Genomic DNA, 11,731 nt, shown 5'->3' with positions numbered 1-11,731 from the left:
CACACACACACACACACACACACACACACACACACACACACACACACGTGCGCACCCATACACATGCACACACATGCCCATACGCACACACACACTTGCCCAGTGGCTCATTTCTAGAGTGGTCAATGTCTGGCTTTGGGCTGGGGAGATGGGAAGGCTCACTTGTCGTCCTTGTCTGTGACATTAACTCGGGCACCTCTCTGCAGTAGCTGTGAGCAGATAGCTGTGTGACCACCCAGCGAGGCAATCATCAGGGGTGTCCGTCCGTCCTGCACAGATTGTGGGAAGGGAGTTCATGAGGAGCCAGGGGGAGCCAGGGGCTTGACAATTCTACCAACTGCCCTCTTCTGACACCTCTTCAGAAAAAAAGCCCAGATCCAGGGGCTAAATGCTGTTTTCTGAAAGGTTCGAAGCTCTCCAGAAGATAAGGCCTAACCTCTCCGCGAGGAGAAGGAGGGGGAGCGGGGGGAAGAAGAAAGAGGGGGTGTGCACAACCCCCGGTCCCAGAGCTTAGCCAGTCAAGCTCAGAGAGAGCAACAGCCTCGCCGGGCAGGGCCCTGCCCAGCTGACACTCACGTTATCTAGGACATCCAGGAAGGCTTCATGGTCACACAGCAGGAGCACACTTGAGGCACAGCCAGAGGAGGCTGGGAGGGTTGAGGGATGATAGGGTTAAGGAGAAGCAGGAAGGACACCTAGTCAGACTATGACCCAGCATTCCCTCCAACCATTTCAGCAGTCAGCCCTGGCTTGCCCTGCTCTCCAAACGTCGTCCTCCCCTCCCTTTCCGCCCCGTGGTCCCTGCAGCCCTGTGTCCCAGCGGTCCCCTGGCACACACCTGCCCAGTGCAACGGACTACGATTTTCTGCATCCACAGCATCTTCATTGGCACCATGCTGCAAACAGCCACAAAGGGAAGCAGCATGGGGCATGGTGGTCCCGTCCTTATCCCATCCCCCTCCCTGCTGGCTCACCAACTTCCACAGTACTACAGGGAAGGGAAGGAGGACCGTGGCTCTGGCTAACTACTAGGCAAGCCCAGTCCACTCCTTGCAGATGATAGGCAGCCTTGAATTTCAGCCCCTGTTCTTAAACCTACGGCCTAAGAAAAATCAGATTATAGACAAATAAGCATCTTAGGGAAAGTGACACCTGAGTCCAGGCGTGGTACTTTAGGATACGAATTGGGGAACTTGGAAAGGTCAGGGAAGAACAAAAGCAGAACAGCCCTTTGCCCAGTGGCCTGTTGAACTGTGCCTTTTGTGCATTTGGAGACTGTTTTATAGATTGCCTGCGTGTCATTTCACATATATATTTCTCTTAGTGCTCCTAGACTGCAAGCTCCGTAAAAGCAGACAGTGGAAGTTTGCATTAATTTGAACACCTCTGGCCTCCTTCCACCTGCCCAGCCACTCAGCACTTGGTCCACGTAGGGGCTCTGCCAAAGGCATATGGATGACTGGCCAGCAGTCCCCGGGAGCTCTGCTTTACGACCTGCCCTCAAGGGCCACCTTAAGCGTGGTATCCGCACATAGTAGGTGTTACATAAATGTCTGTGAATTGACGAGTACAGGATTACCACCTCTCTTACTGGGGATGAGAGCGGTCCATCTGACCAAAGATTGCATGTGACTACAAAACCAAGTTAGAAGATTCTGGGCCCCCTCCTTCCCTTCACGAAAGCAGTATGGAGAGGTTGCTCTTACCTGCAGCAGGACTTTGACACATTGTGGCTGGCAAGAGATGGTGGCCAGGTGCAGGGCAGTGCTTCCTGGAAAGAGAAAGAGGGGGAGATCGAAGGTGGGTGGCCCCATGCATGCCAGTGACTCACAGGGAGGGAAGGCAGGAGACGCACAGATAATCAGGGGGAGATTAGAGAGAGAAGCTCTCAGCCCCACGGGGCCAGAAATTCCTGTTCCCCGAGTGCCTGGTACCTGCAGTAGAGGTAGGAGCAGAGGTGAGGTCAAGCCAGCTTGCAGGGAGGGGAGCCCTAGAAGGATGCTGGCCAGACCTGATGAGGAGAGAAGTGGGGGGCTACAGTTGGAACCTCCAGGAGCTGGCCCCCACCACGGCTGCTATAAAGGGAGAGGCCCACCACAGGGCCCAGCGCGCAGGCTAACTCACCGTCCCCATTCTTGCTGTTGATGTCAGCCCCGTTTGCCAGCAGTATAGTTAGACATTCTGTCAGGCCTTTGGAGGCTGCCAAATGGAACCTGCCAGAATCAAGGCCAAGGAGCAGAAGGATGAGGGGACCAGGAGATGAGGGATACGAGAATCTTCATAAGCACTGCCTGCTATGCTCCTTCACCCCAAAGCCAATCCCAAAAGCAGACAAGGAAGTTCCCCTAGTCTGACTTCCTGAGGAAAAGGCTCTGTGGCTTACTGTCACAAAGCCAGAGGAGGCTGGAAACAAAGACAGAAATAAGAGCTACACAGGTCTCAAGCAACCTAGACTATTGCACGGGTGTCCACGGAACACATAACTACCTGTTGCTCTCACCACATGACCCTTAACAGACTGGACTGTCATAGGAGGAGGCAGCCAGAGCAGAGCAGAAGGCTGGACATTGGAAAGGACAAGGGAAAATATCCGTCTCGTCCTAATCACTCCGTCTAGCCCTGTGATGCTCATGGCCACTCCCACTTTGTTCCTAACTTCCCAAACTATACACCCTCCTACTTGTGCAATAAATAAACACTGTATTTAATGAATGTACCAGTTTTCTGTTTGTTTCATGGGCTTTATGTCCTTTTTTTTTTTTTGCCAGTTTTGTCAATCTGGGCTGTGAGACAGGTCAGACTAAGAGACAATATCTCTTCCCTCACTGTGTGCAGCACTTGATACGTAGCAAACACTGATGGATACACTTGCAGATTAAGACAAAAAGGGCTCTGGGGTTGTAGGCCTTCCCAGTCCTACCTTATATTGGGATTTAAGGCTTTTAATGGGAACCACATATCTGGGTGGGGGGGGCTTGGGAGGGCTCACTTACGGGGACTGGCCGTTTGAGTTCAGCTTGGTGGGTCGGGCCAACTTCCTCGAGGCCAGGGCTGCCACGCGCCCCACATCCCCCCGCTGCACCGCCTCCAGCAGCTTCTGATCACGGCGGTTCCATCTCTCCACCTGGTCCAGGCCATAGGTTGTGTGAACACAGGGGGCAGGGTTGGGGTGGAAAAAGGAAGGAAGGAGATGGTTAGGAAGCCCGGCAGGGGAAAAGGGACATCCGTATGCCACTGAGAAACTACCGCTGGTTATTGTCAGTCCTGGATCAAAAGGTACTTGGACTCCTGGATTAAAAATCATGTTCTAGTACTGAATGCACGGTATTTTAGATGTCCTTTTTTTTTTTTTTTAAATCGTCATGTGATTATTGTTGTTAGGTGCACAAGCTCAGAGCAATCCTAGCCGTGACGCCTTTCCCTTTTGCTCTCTGGGTCTTGCTGGAGCAAACTGAGCCACACTGACCACTCCCGATTGGGCTCACATTACCTCTCACCTCCCCAGGCTGCTCTGCTTCTTGTCCTCGGATTTATGAGAAATCAAGGCTCCTAGCTTCGCATTACAGCTAGGAGTCCAAATACCCAGCCATACCATCTCTGCCTTTTGGCTTTGGGCCCTAAAACTAGGAGGGGAAGCAGAGTTTCTGTTTTCCCATCTCGTGTCTATACCCTTTAGCTGGTTGGCCTTCCCTTTCCAAGGCACAACCACCTAAAGGCAAAGATAGGTCTCTAGCTAGGCCTGCAGAGGCAGAAGGAGGCAGCTCCCCTGCTCCTGCCTCCCCTGCCCTCCCTCCTCTTTTCCCTGCCAGGGAGCAGCTGTCCCAGGCAAAAGCCACACCCGGGCATGCATTGTTCTATCATTCCAGCTTGACTTTGGTGGGGGGGGGGGGGGGGGGAGGGGTGGGAGGTAATTACAATAATTGAGGTATCACAGGGCTTGAAAGAGGGCGGAGTAAAAACACCCAGGGCTGGAAAGTACAGAACAGCCTCGTTGGCTCCAGAGAGGGGAAGGGAAAGGAAGAAGGGATGCAAAAATCTGTAGGATGGTGAAAAGGGTCCTGAATGGATATTATGTCAGCAGGCCTGAGTTCAGGGCCTGGGTCAGGTACTTTCTCAGCTCTGTGACCCAAGGTAAGCGATTGAACACCTCTGTGTCCTCATCTCTAACGTGGGAAATAATAACTACCTCGTCACGTTGTGAGCATTAAATGAGCTAACCTCATATAAGGTATATAAACTCTCTTCGTAAACTGGAAAAAGCCATACAAGTGTGTGGTATTCTCATAGCTGAACAGGAAGTGGTGAAGGATTGGTGGTGGCACTTTACGTTTTATGAGGTGTAATCTCCACAAGAAAGAGGCTTTGGGAGGAGGTGGAAAAAAATAGGGTCTACGGAAAAATAGCGTCAAATAACTAATTTTCAAATACTGTTTACCTAGCCAGGGCAAATCATGTAGCAAAAACAGGGGAGATTTGAAATGCCCAAGCCATAAAATGATCTGGGGCTAGATGGATTCTAAGGTAATACTTGTAATTCTTCACAGCCGTTTCCAGTGCTATTTCTTTTTTTTTTTTTTAATATTTTATTTATTTATTTGACAGAGAGAGGGAACACAAGCAGGGGGAGTGGGAGAGGGAGAAGCAGGCTTCCTGTGGAGCAGGGAGCCTGATGTGGGGCTCGATCCCAGGACGCCGGGATCATGACCTGAGCAGAAGGCAGACGCTTAACGACTGAGCCACCCAGGCGTCCCTCCATTGCTATTTCAATTAGCCTCTCAACATCCCTGGAAAGGAGTTGGGGCTGATATTATTGGATCTATTTGAAAGCAGAAGAAACTGAAGCACACTGAGGTTGGATAACTGTCCGGGGTCACACCACAAAATAGGGGCAAAATTGAGATTAGAACCCCGGCAACCTGGCTCCCAGTCCCAGTTCGCACCACCAGACCACACACACTACCACGGAGCTCTGGAAGAAGGTTTACTTATTACCATGTAAACAGTCTAAGAATGCCTCCAGGCCAAAGCCACCCACCCCCAGACGCTACTCCCTGCACAGAGAAGAGTCTCCAAACAGGTTAACTCTGAAAGGACAAAATAAGCCAAATGACTGCTCCATAAACCAAACAGACTCTGGGATCTAGGAACATGTCATCCCATGTCCCTTGGGGACCAGTTACCCTCAGAAAAAGCAGGAAGCTACAATTATGCCTCCACCGCAGGACACTGCCATCAGCTGACCTCAATCTGAAATTCTCTGTTCAAAATCCGGGTTCTAACACTTCCTACCCTTGTGAATTTCGGCATGTAACAACTTCTCTGAACCTCAGTTCCCTAATGATATGACAGGCCACAAAGCACCTAACATTGTCTGCCACATAGTCAGTGCACAATCCCCATCCTTCCCAGCCTTGCTGGGCACATTTTGGATGTGCCAGCAATTCTGGGTTCAGAATTCTCCATACAGGGGTGTGAGAGGAAGGGATCTTGCTCATATCAGCCAACGTATAACAAGCCAGGCTGTAGAGACAGTGAAGGTGCTTCTTAGCAATGTAGACACTTTTCTTTCCGGCTAGACAGCTCTAAATCCGCCTGATGTATTTCCCATAATCTTGTTCTACTAAGAGGAATTTCGAATAGGTGGAAGTTCGTCATGGCCAAACCTCTGCAGAGCTAGGGTGAAGAAGGACAGAGGGATGCTTCCAAACTCCAAGCTCCATCCATTGCTCATCCCAGCACCTCAGAAAAGAGGCGCTCGGTTACCATCACAGCCTCCGGGGAGCAATCACCACATTAATCAGCAGACTCAAAAACAAGGATAAGCTTTGTATTTCTGTAGCCAAGACTAGGGGGCTTTCGTAGAACTAATTGCAGCCTCTCCTAATCTCTGGCTGTGTGCCTACAAGCAGCCTATTGAGATGGAACACACCAACAGTAGAAAGAGAAAGAGTGAATACAGTTGTAGGACAGGTGGATAGAAACAGAAAGGCTGCCGTAGAGGAACCAGGAGCTGACTCTCAGGTTTTTAGTTTTTTGGGTTTTTTTTTTTAATGCAACTGACATTCCTCTAAGCTGATTCAAGTGCCAAATGTTTAAAGCTATTTTCTGGTCCACTTCCTACATAGGTAGAGTAAGCTAATATGTAAGACACCCTCAAAGGCATCCTCTATTTGACTAAAATAAAATGAGATCATAAGAGCTGTGTGTGTGTGTGTGTGTGTGTGTGTGTGTGTGTGTGTGTGTGTGTTCAGTCCTGATCTCAGTCGAAGGACGCAGGGCTCCGGCCCTGGACCCAGGGGTGGGAGTGGAGGCAGGCAGGGGCAATCCTCTGGCATGACTGGGAAGCCAGGCTTTGGGAGTGGCCAAGAAGGCTGTCACACTATTTCTCTGACAAACGGGTTCAGAGTGGTTAGCCACCCAGGGAGTGGAGGAATTTATCATAAGGGTGAGGAAGTTTCGGGAGGAAACAATTTGCAGCTGACACTGGCCTATTTTTAAGTTCTTTTCTATACCATCCTGACTGAGAAAACAGTTTTCTTTCCAACTAGATAGTTCTAAATCCACCTGATTTACTTCCTATAAGCTTGTTACACTAAAGAGAGTTTTGAATGGGTGGAAATTCTTCATGGCCAAAACTCTGTAGAGCTGGGGTAAAGAAAGGAGGGAGGGTTATTTCCAAATTCCAACATTCATTCCATTGCTCACTCCAGAACTTTGGAAAGACTGGAGACCAAGGATTGGAGAATCAGGAAGAATGAAATAATCTCCCCATTCCTAAGGGCAGGCAGACTCCACAGACCTGAAAGGGAAGGGCAATGCAGCGGACTTTCAGTCACTAGGGAAGGATCCGTGGGAATAAGAAAATCATTATCAGTTAAGACAGAGTCTGAGTTGCCTCAGTTTCTGGTACCTATACTAATCATCCAGTAAATGCATTTTGATTGGTTGATCTGTGTGTGTGGAGACTATGTGAAGAAGCAATCACAAGTGGGACAAGGACAGGCCTCAACAGAGTTCCTACTCTTGCCTCATAGCTCGCTCACTTCCCAGCCTCTGTGGCCTGCCCTTGAAGAGTGTGAGCTGGGCATTTCTCATGTTTGCTTATGAATGACACCAGTAAATCGGGTTCGACTACGTAATATTCCCACAGGTCGTTGGCTACCTCACTTCTAAATGAGCCATAATCCCAATCTCCACAGAAAATGCCATCCCCAGATAGGAGGTCTCTCGATAAGAGATTTGCAGGGAAAAGACAGCTACATTCTCTCTCTGTGCCCCACCTTCCGTAATTGGCCTTGCATTGGGTTCTGGGAGAACGTGGGGAGTAGAGTGACTTCTCCGGGGAACTCGGAGTGCATCCACTCTACCCTCTTCTCCTACTGTCACCTTTCCCCCCAACTCAGCCCAGGGAGGCAGAGTACAAGCCCTAAGCAACTAGGTGAGGGTTTAGAATGAAGGAAGATTCTGGGGAGAAGCAGGCAGAAGGCCTTGACTGGCCCAAGAACCAGTCTGATAACCAGACACTGCAGTGAGCTGGCCAGGATGGATTCTGCAGGCAACTTACCCAGTTCCTTGGGGAGCGGCCAGCCAACTATGCCTCCTCTGCCAGGGCCTGTCAGGATGGGTGGACTGCAAGATTAACCCACAGAGAGCTGGCAGGAGGAGGTCGGGCGAAAGGGGGAAAAGTGGTGTGGGACTACCACCGGGAAGAGAGGGGCAGAGGTTGATGGGGGGGCAGGCGGAGGCTGCTGGTGTGGGAGCACCAGTTGGAAAGAGGGTTGGAGTGATGTCAGCCAGTGGTGCTGATGAGAGAACGGGAGTGGAAGGGGCATGGGGCGAGATGGGGGCAGGGACAGAGCAGACTATGAACCAGGGCTAGGGGAAGGCACGGGCCTGGGAGTTTGTTGGGCGGAGAGGAAACAACAGGGATAGAGCCCTATGGGAGGGCAGGATTGTGAGGACAGGTCAGGGCTGAAAATGGGGCCGTGGGGCAGGACTTGGGGCATAGAGCAGAATTTGGGGCTGAGCAGGGGCTGGGGATAGGGCAGATGCTTGGGGGTGTTCAGTACTGGGAGGGAGCAGAAGTAGACAGGGGCTGCAGGAAACATCTCAGGAGTTGGGGGTATACATGCTAGTAGGACAAGAAAGGGCCAACGGAAAGGAACGCGGGGAGGACAGAGGTTAGGAAGGCAAGTCAGAGGCCAGGGACAGGGCCTTGAGGAAGGCAGGGCCGGCCGGCTGCATTGCGGGAGTGGAATCACTGGAAAGACCCAGAAAGAGAAAAGGCGATGGTGCATGAAGACGGGACTCAAGACTTCTGTCACCGCAGGGCTCGGACCCCAGCCCCGTCCTCCCAGACATTTTGGCACCTACCGCCACCTGTGAGCTGGAGCAGGAGAAGAAGCGCTTCATGGCGGGGGCCGGGGCCACGGGGGGACGGGGACGCGCGGAGAGCGGGGCTACTGGTTCCCGAACCCACCGGACTAGGCTGCGGCTTTGAGAGAGCTGTCAAAAGCCAAGTGGGACCCGCCCCAGGACCCGCCTCAGGACCCGCCCCAGGACCCGCTGGGTTCAATCAGAAACAAGAGCCCGAGAACGGTGCTTAAAACTCCGCCCCTGGCCCTGCCCTAACTCTGACGTCGCAGAAGCAGAAAACCTGCAGTCTTTGGCTGCGACTTGGGCATGGTCTCAAAACCTCGCCCTCCCAAACCAAACCCGCCTCCAGCTCCAACCCACTCAGTAGGAGAAGGTACCACTCGGGCTCAGGCTAAAACCCCTCCCCCAGCCCCGCCCCTCCCCGCCGGTTCAGGCTGCGGCCCCGCCCCAGGCCCCCGCCCCCGGCCCGCCCCTCCAGGCGCCGCTACAGGAGGCGGGATTCGCTGGGTGCGCTGGGGTCCTACCAACTGTCGCATTTAACCGCTGGTGACGACACTTTTATTATATCCAGAGACCTCTGGCCCGCTTAGTTACCTCTGCTTCCTTCCCCCACTTCCGGACCAAAAACCCAAGCACAGAAGAGGCTTTGAAGAGAGCTGTTTGGACACCAGGGGAGATTGTGGTGCAGAGCAGACGACTGAGAACGAATGATGCACGACCCTTCGCAATCTGGGGAAACAAAAATCTGAGGGAAAGGGGGATCGGGCTTAATATTGTAACGCAAACCTCCAAGTTAGAAAATAGCAGAGGGGGAGGAGAGAATTCTTATTTTAAGCAGTCCCCATCTGAGGAACCCCACAAAATTGTCTTCGCTATTTCCACTGCCCTTAAAATTCAGATTCTCAGCAATTCTTGCTTGAACAGTCAGTTGCAGCTAACTGGTCTGCCTGTCTGTCCTTTTGATGCGGGATAGAGGCAGAAAAATGTTCACCTTTAGCCTGAAAGGCTTACCTATAGCCGGCATAGTTTCAATAAGGATCAAATATGTGATGGTGGCTACATTCTTAAAGGGTCTCATGACTGCCTGTAAATCTCACTGATAGTTAATATGGAAATGAATGATAATCACCAAAGAAATCTTGTGAACGTAGAAATTCGAAGAAGACATTTATAATCTAATACTCCCTGCACACCCGCTCCCCCTTGAGCACTAAGCATATAACCACCAGCTTCATGCAGCAAAAGTTCAGCACTTTCTGCCCACTGGTCCTATCTCTGTGCTACTTAAATAAACTTAGTAAGTTGCACCATACAACATCTCAAGAATGCTTTCTTGACCATCGCTCAATGATCCCACAACATTTTTGGTGGCCCATACAGGGACAATGGAGTGAATCCAAGAGTGTCGATGCAACTTAGTAAATCTTCTTTACCCCCAGTGTTTGTTTGTTTGTTACCTGTTCTTTTTCTTTTTCAGAGATGTTCTGAATAATATGACCCTTTGGAATGTGTCTTGACCAAGTGCTCAGGACAGGACCTCTTGCACATGGCTACGCAACAGGGAGGGATGGACTCTTGCTGCCTGGCTGGACATCATTACCTCGGCCCTAAAGGCATTGGGCTCAGAAATCACTCTCCTATTTTTCCTGTTCTTTTAATGCATATATTATTGTCAGGCATGGGGCGGCCACATGTCTTTAAGACAGCCGCCAATCTCAAGACTCCCGTGTAAGGTTTCCCCTAAATAACCAGGTGTGATCCCTTGATGAGCACAAAATCCAAGATAGGTCTGACTGTGTGCTTCCCAAAAGGGACTGGTGGGAACTATTACCTAGTTGGAGCACTCACCCAACAGAAGACTGCTCCCTTGGGACTGGATCATGGATAAAGCTCACAACAAAGTTGCCTGGGGGCATCTGGCTGGCTCAGTTGGTAGAACATGTGGCTTCTGATCTCAAGGTTGTGAGTTCAAGCCTCACTTTGGGCAAGGGGTCTACTTTAAAAAAAGAAAATGAAGAAAGAAGAAAGAAAGAAAAAAGAAAGAAAGAAAGAAAGAAAGAAAGAAAGAAAGAGAAGGAAAGTTGCCAGATTAGATAGGAGTTCTATACTTTTGTTTTTTCATATCTATCATTTTGTCCTTAGGCATAGACTATTTGGTGTTCTCGGTCCTGCTCTCAGATTGAAAGTACTTCTAGCTTAGATATGTGTCGCTTAATATGATATAAAATAGCTACCCCTGGGAATTATATAAGACTGATGAATCACAGTCCTGTACCTCTGAAACCAGTAATACATTATATGTTAATTAATTGAATTTATTTTTTTTTAAAGATTTTATTTATTTGTCAGAGAGAGAGAGAGCACAAGCAGGGGGAGTGACAGGCAGAGGGAGAAGCAAGCTCCCCGCTGAGCAAGGAGCCTCATGCAGGACTTGATCCCAGGGTCCTGGGATCATGATCTGAGCCAAAAGCAGACACTTAACCGACTCAGCCACCCAGGCTTCCCAATTAATTGAATTTAAATTAAAAAATGTTTAAAAAAAATAGCTGTCCCTTCTTAACAAAGGCCAGGACCTCTACTCTATCCATGAATGCTAGATCTAGAGGCTTACAAAGGGTAGTGTTATTGGTTGTCCCCCAAAATGGAAAGAGGCAGCTCCCATCTCTGCAGCGTTTCAGTCCATCCACCAGCACCGGCTGTAGTCTGCAATGGGGAAGCAAAGGGAGGTCGACATCCCTTCTCAGGTAGTACAAAGGTGTCAGAGCAGTCAAGAGAAAGGGACACTTCCCCCCACTCTGAACCCCAGGAACCTTCAGCAATATTCCTGACAGGTCACCATTCGGAAGCCAAGGGGGATTTTGGTAATGGACTCCCAGTTAGTTAATGTATTCTCCTCATTCGTTTTGTAGGAATTGACTATGGGTTCAACTTCTTCAATCCCAAAGGATTCCCCTATGAGCTGTCTCCTAACACATTAGAGTCAATCTGGACACCAGGATTGAAAGAAGCACCTTACCTTCTTCTATGATAATGCCTGGCCTCAATATTCTCCGGAGAATGATGAAAAATGGCCCATTTATGGGTCCTTAAACTTCAGTACTATTTATTAGTTAGACCTTTTTTGTAGGTGTCAGGGAAGTTGGACTGAAATCCCGTATGGTCAGGCCTTTAGGGCCCTGTGCCAAAATCCTGATCTATTCCATACCCTTTAGAGGGCCTGAGGGCACCTCTCTCCTCACCCCCTGTCCCTCAATCCACCATCAGCTCAGCTGCCTTGGGCCCTCCTGCTTCTATTAATGCACCATTTGACTGTGTTCTGTCATGTTCTCTATGTGCTCCCCTCTGTCTCTCTTGT

General features: G+C 50.1%; 1 protein-coding gene across 1 annotated transcript in view; it reads right to left on the bottom strand.

The window, feature by feature from the left end:
* ANKRD35 (ankyrin repeat domain 35) overlaps positions 1 to 8,463 on the bottom strand; it is a 16,414-nt gene extending 7,951 nt beyond the window's left edge. The window contains exons 1-7 of the mRNA XM_025858455.2: positions 8,374 to 8,463; positions 2,994 to 3,124; positions 2,125 to 2,213; positions 1,707 to 1,771; positions 839 to 896; positions 577 to 647; positions 163 to 269 (exon numbers count right to left, since the gene is read on the bottom strand). Of these exons, the coding sequence (XP_025714240.1) occupies positions 163 to 269; positions 577 to 647; positions 839 to 896; positions 1,707 to 1,771; positions 2,125 to 2,213; positions 2,994 to 3,124; positions 8,374 to 8,412 (560 nt within the window). The 5' untranslated portion in view covers positions 8,413 to 8,463. The remainder of the gene's footprint in view (positions 1 to 162; positions 270 to 576; positions 648 to 838; positions 897 to 1,706; positions 1,772 to 2,124; positions 2,214 to 2,993; positions 3,125 to 8,373) is intronic.
* Between the last annotated feature and the right edge of the window lie 3,268 nt (positions 8,464 to 11,731).

This window comes from Callorhinus ursinus, unplaced genomic scaffold (assembly GCF_003265705.2).
Source record: "Callorhinus ursinus isolate GAN/ISIS: 27379988/994484 unplaced genomic scaffold, GSC_fseal_2.0 scaffold121, whole genome shotgun sequence".
NCBI lineage: Eukaryota > Metazoa > Chordata > Mammalia > Carnivora > Otariidae > Callorhinus > Callorhinus ursinus.
The sequence above is the reverse complement of the archived record's forward strand: the minus strand, read 5'-3'. Positions and strand labels throughout refer to the sequence as shown.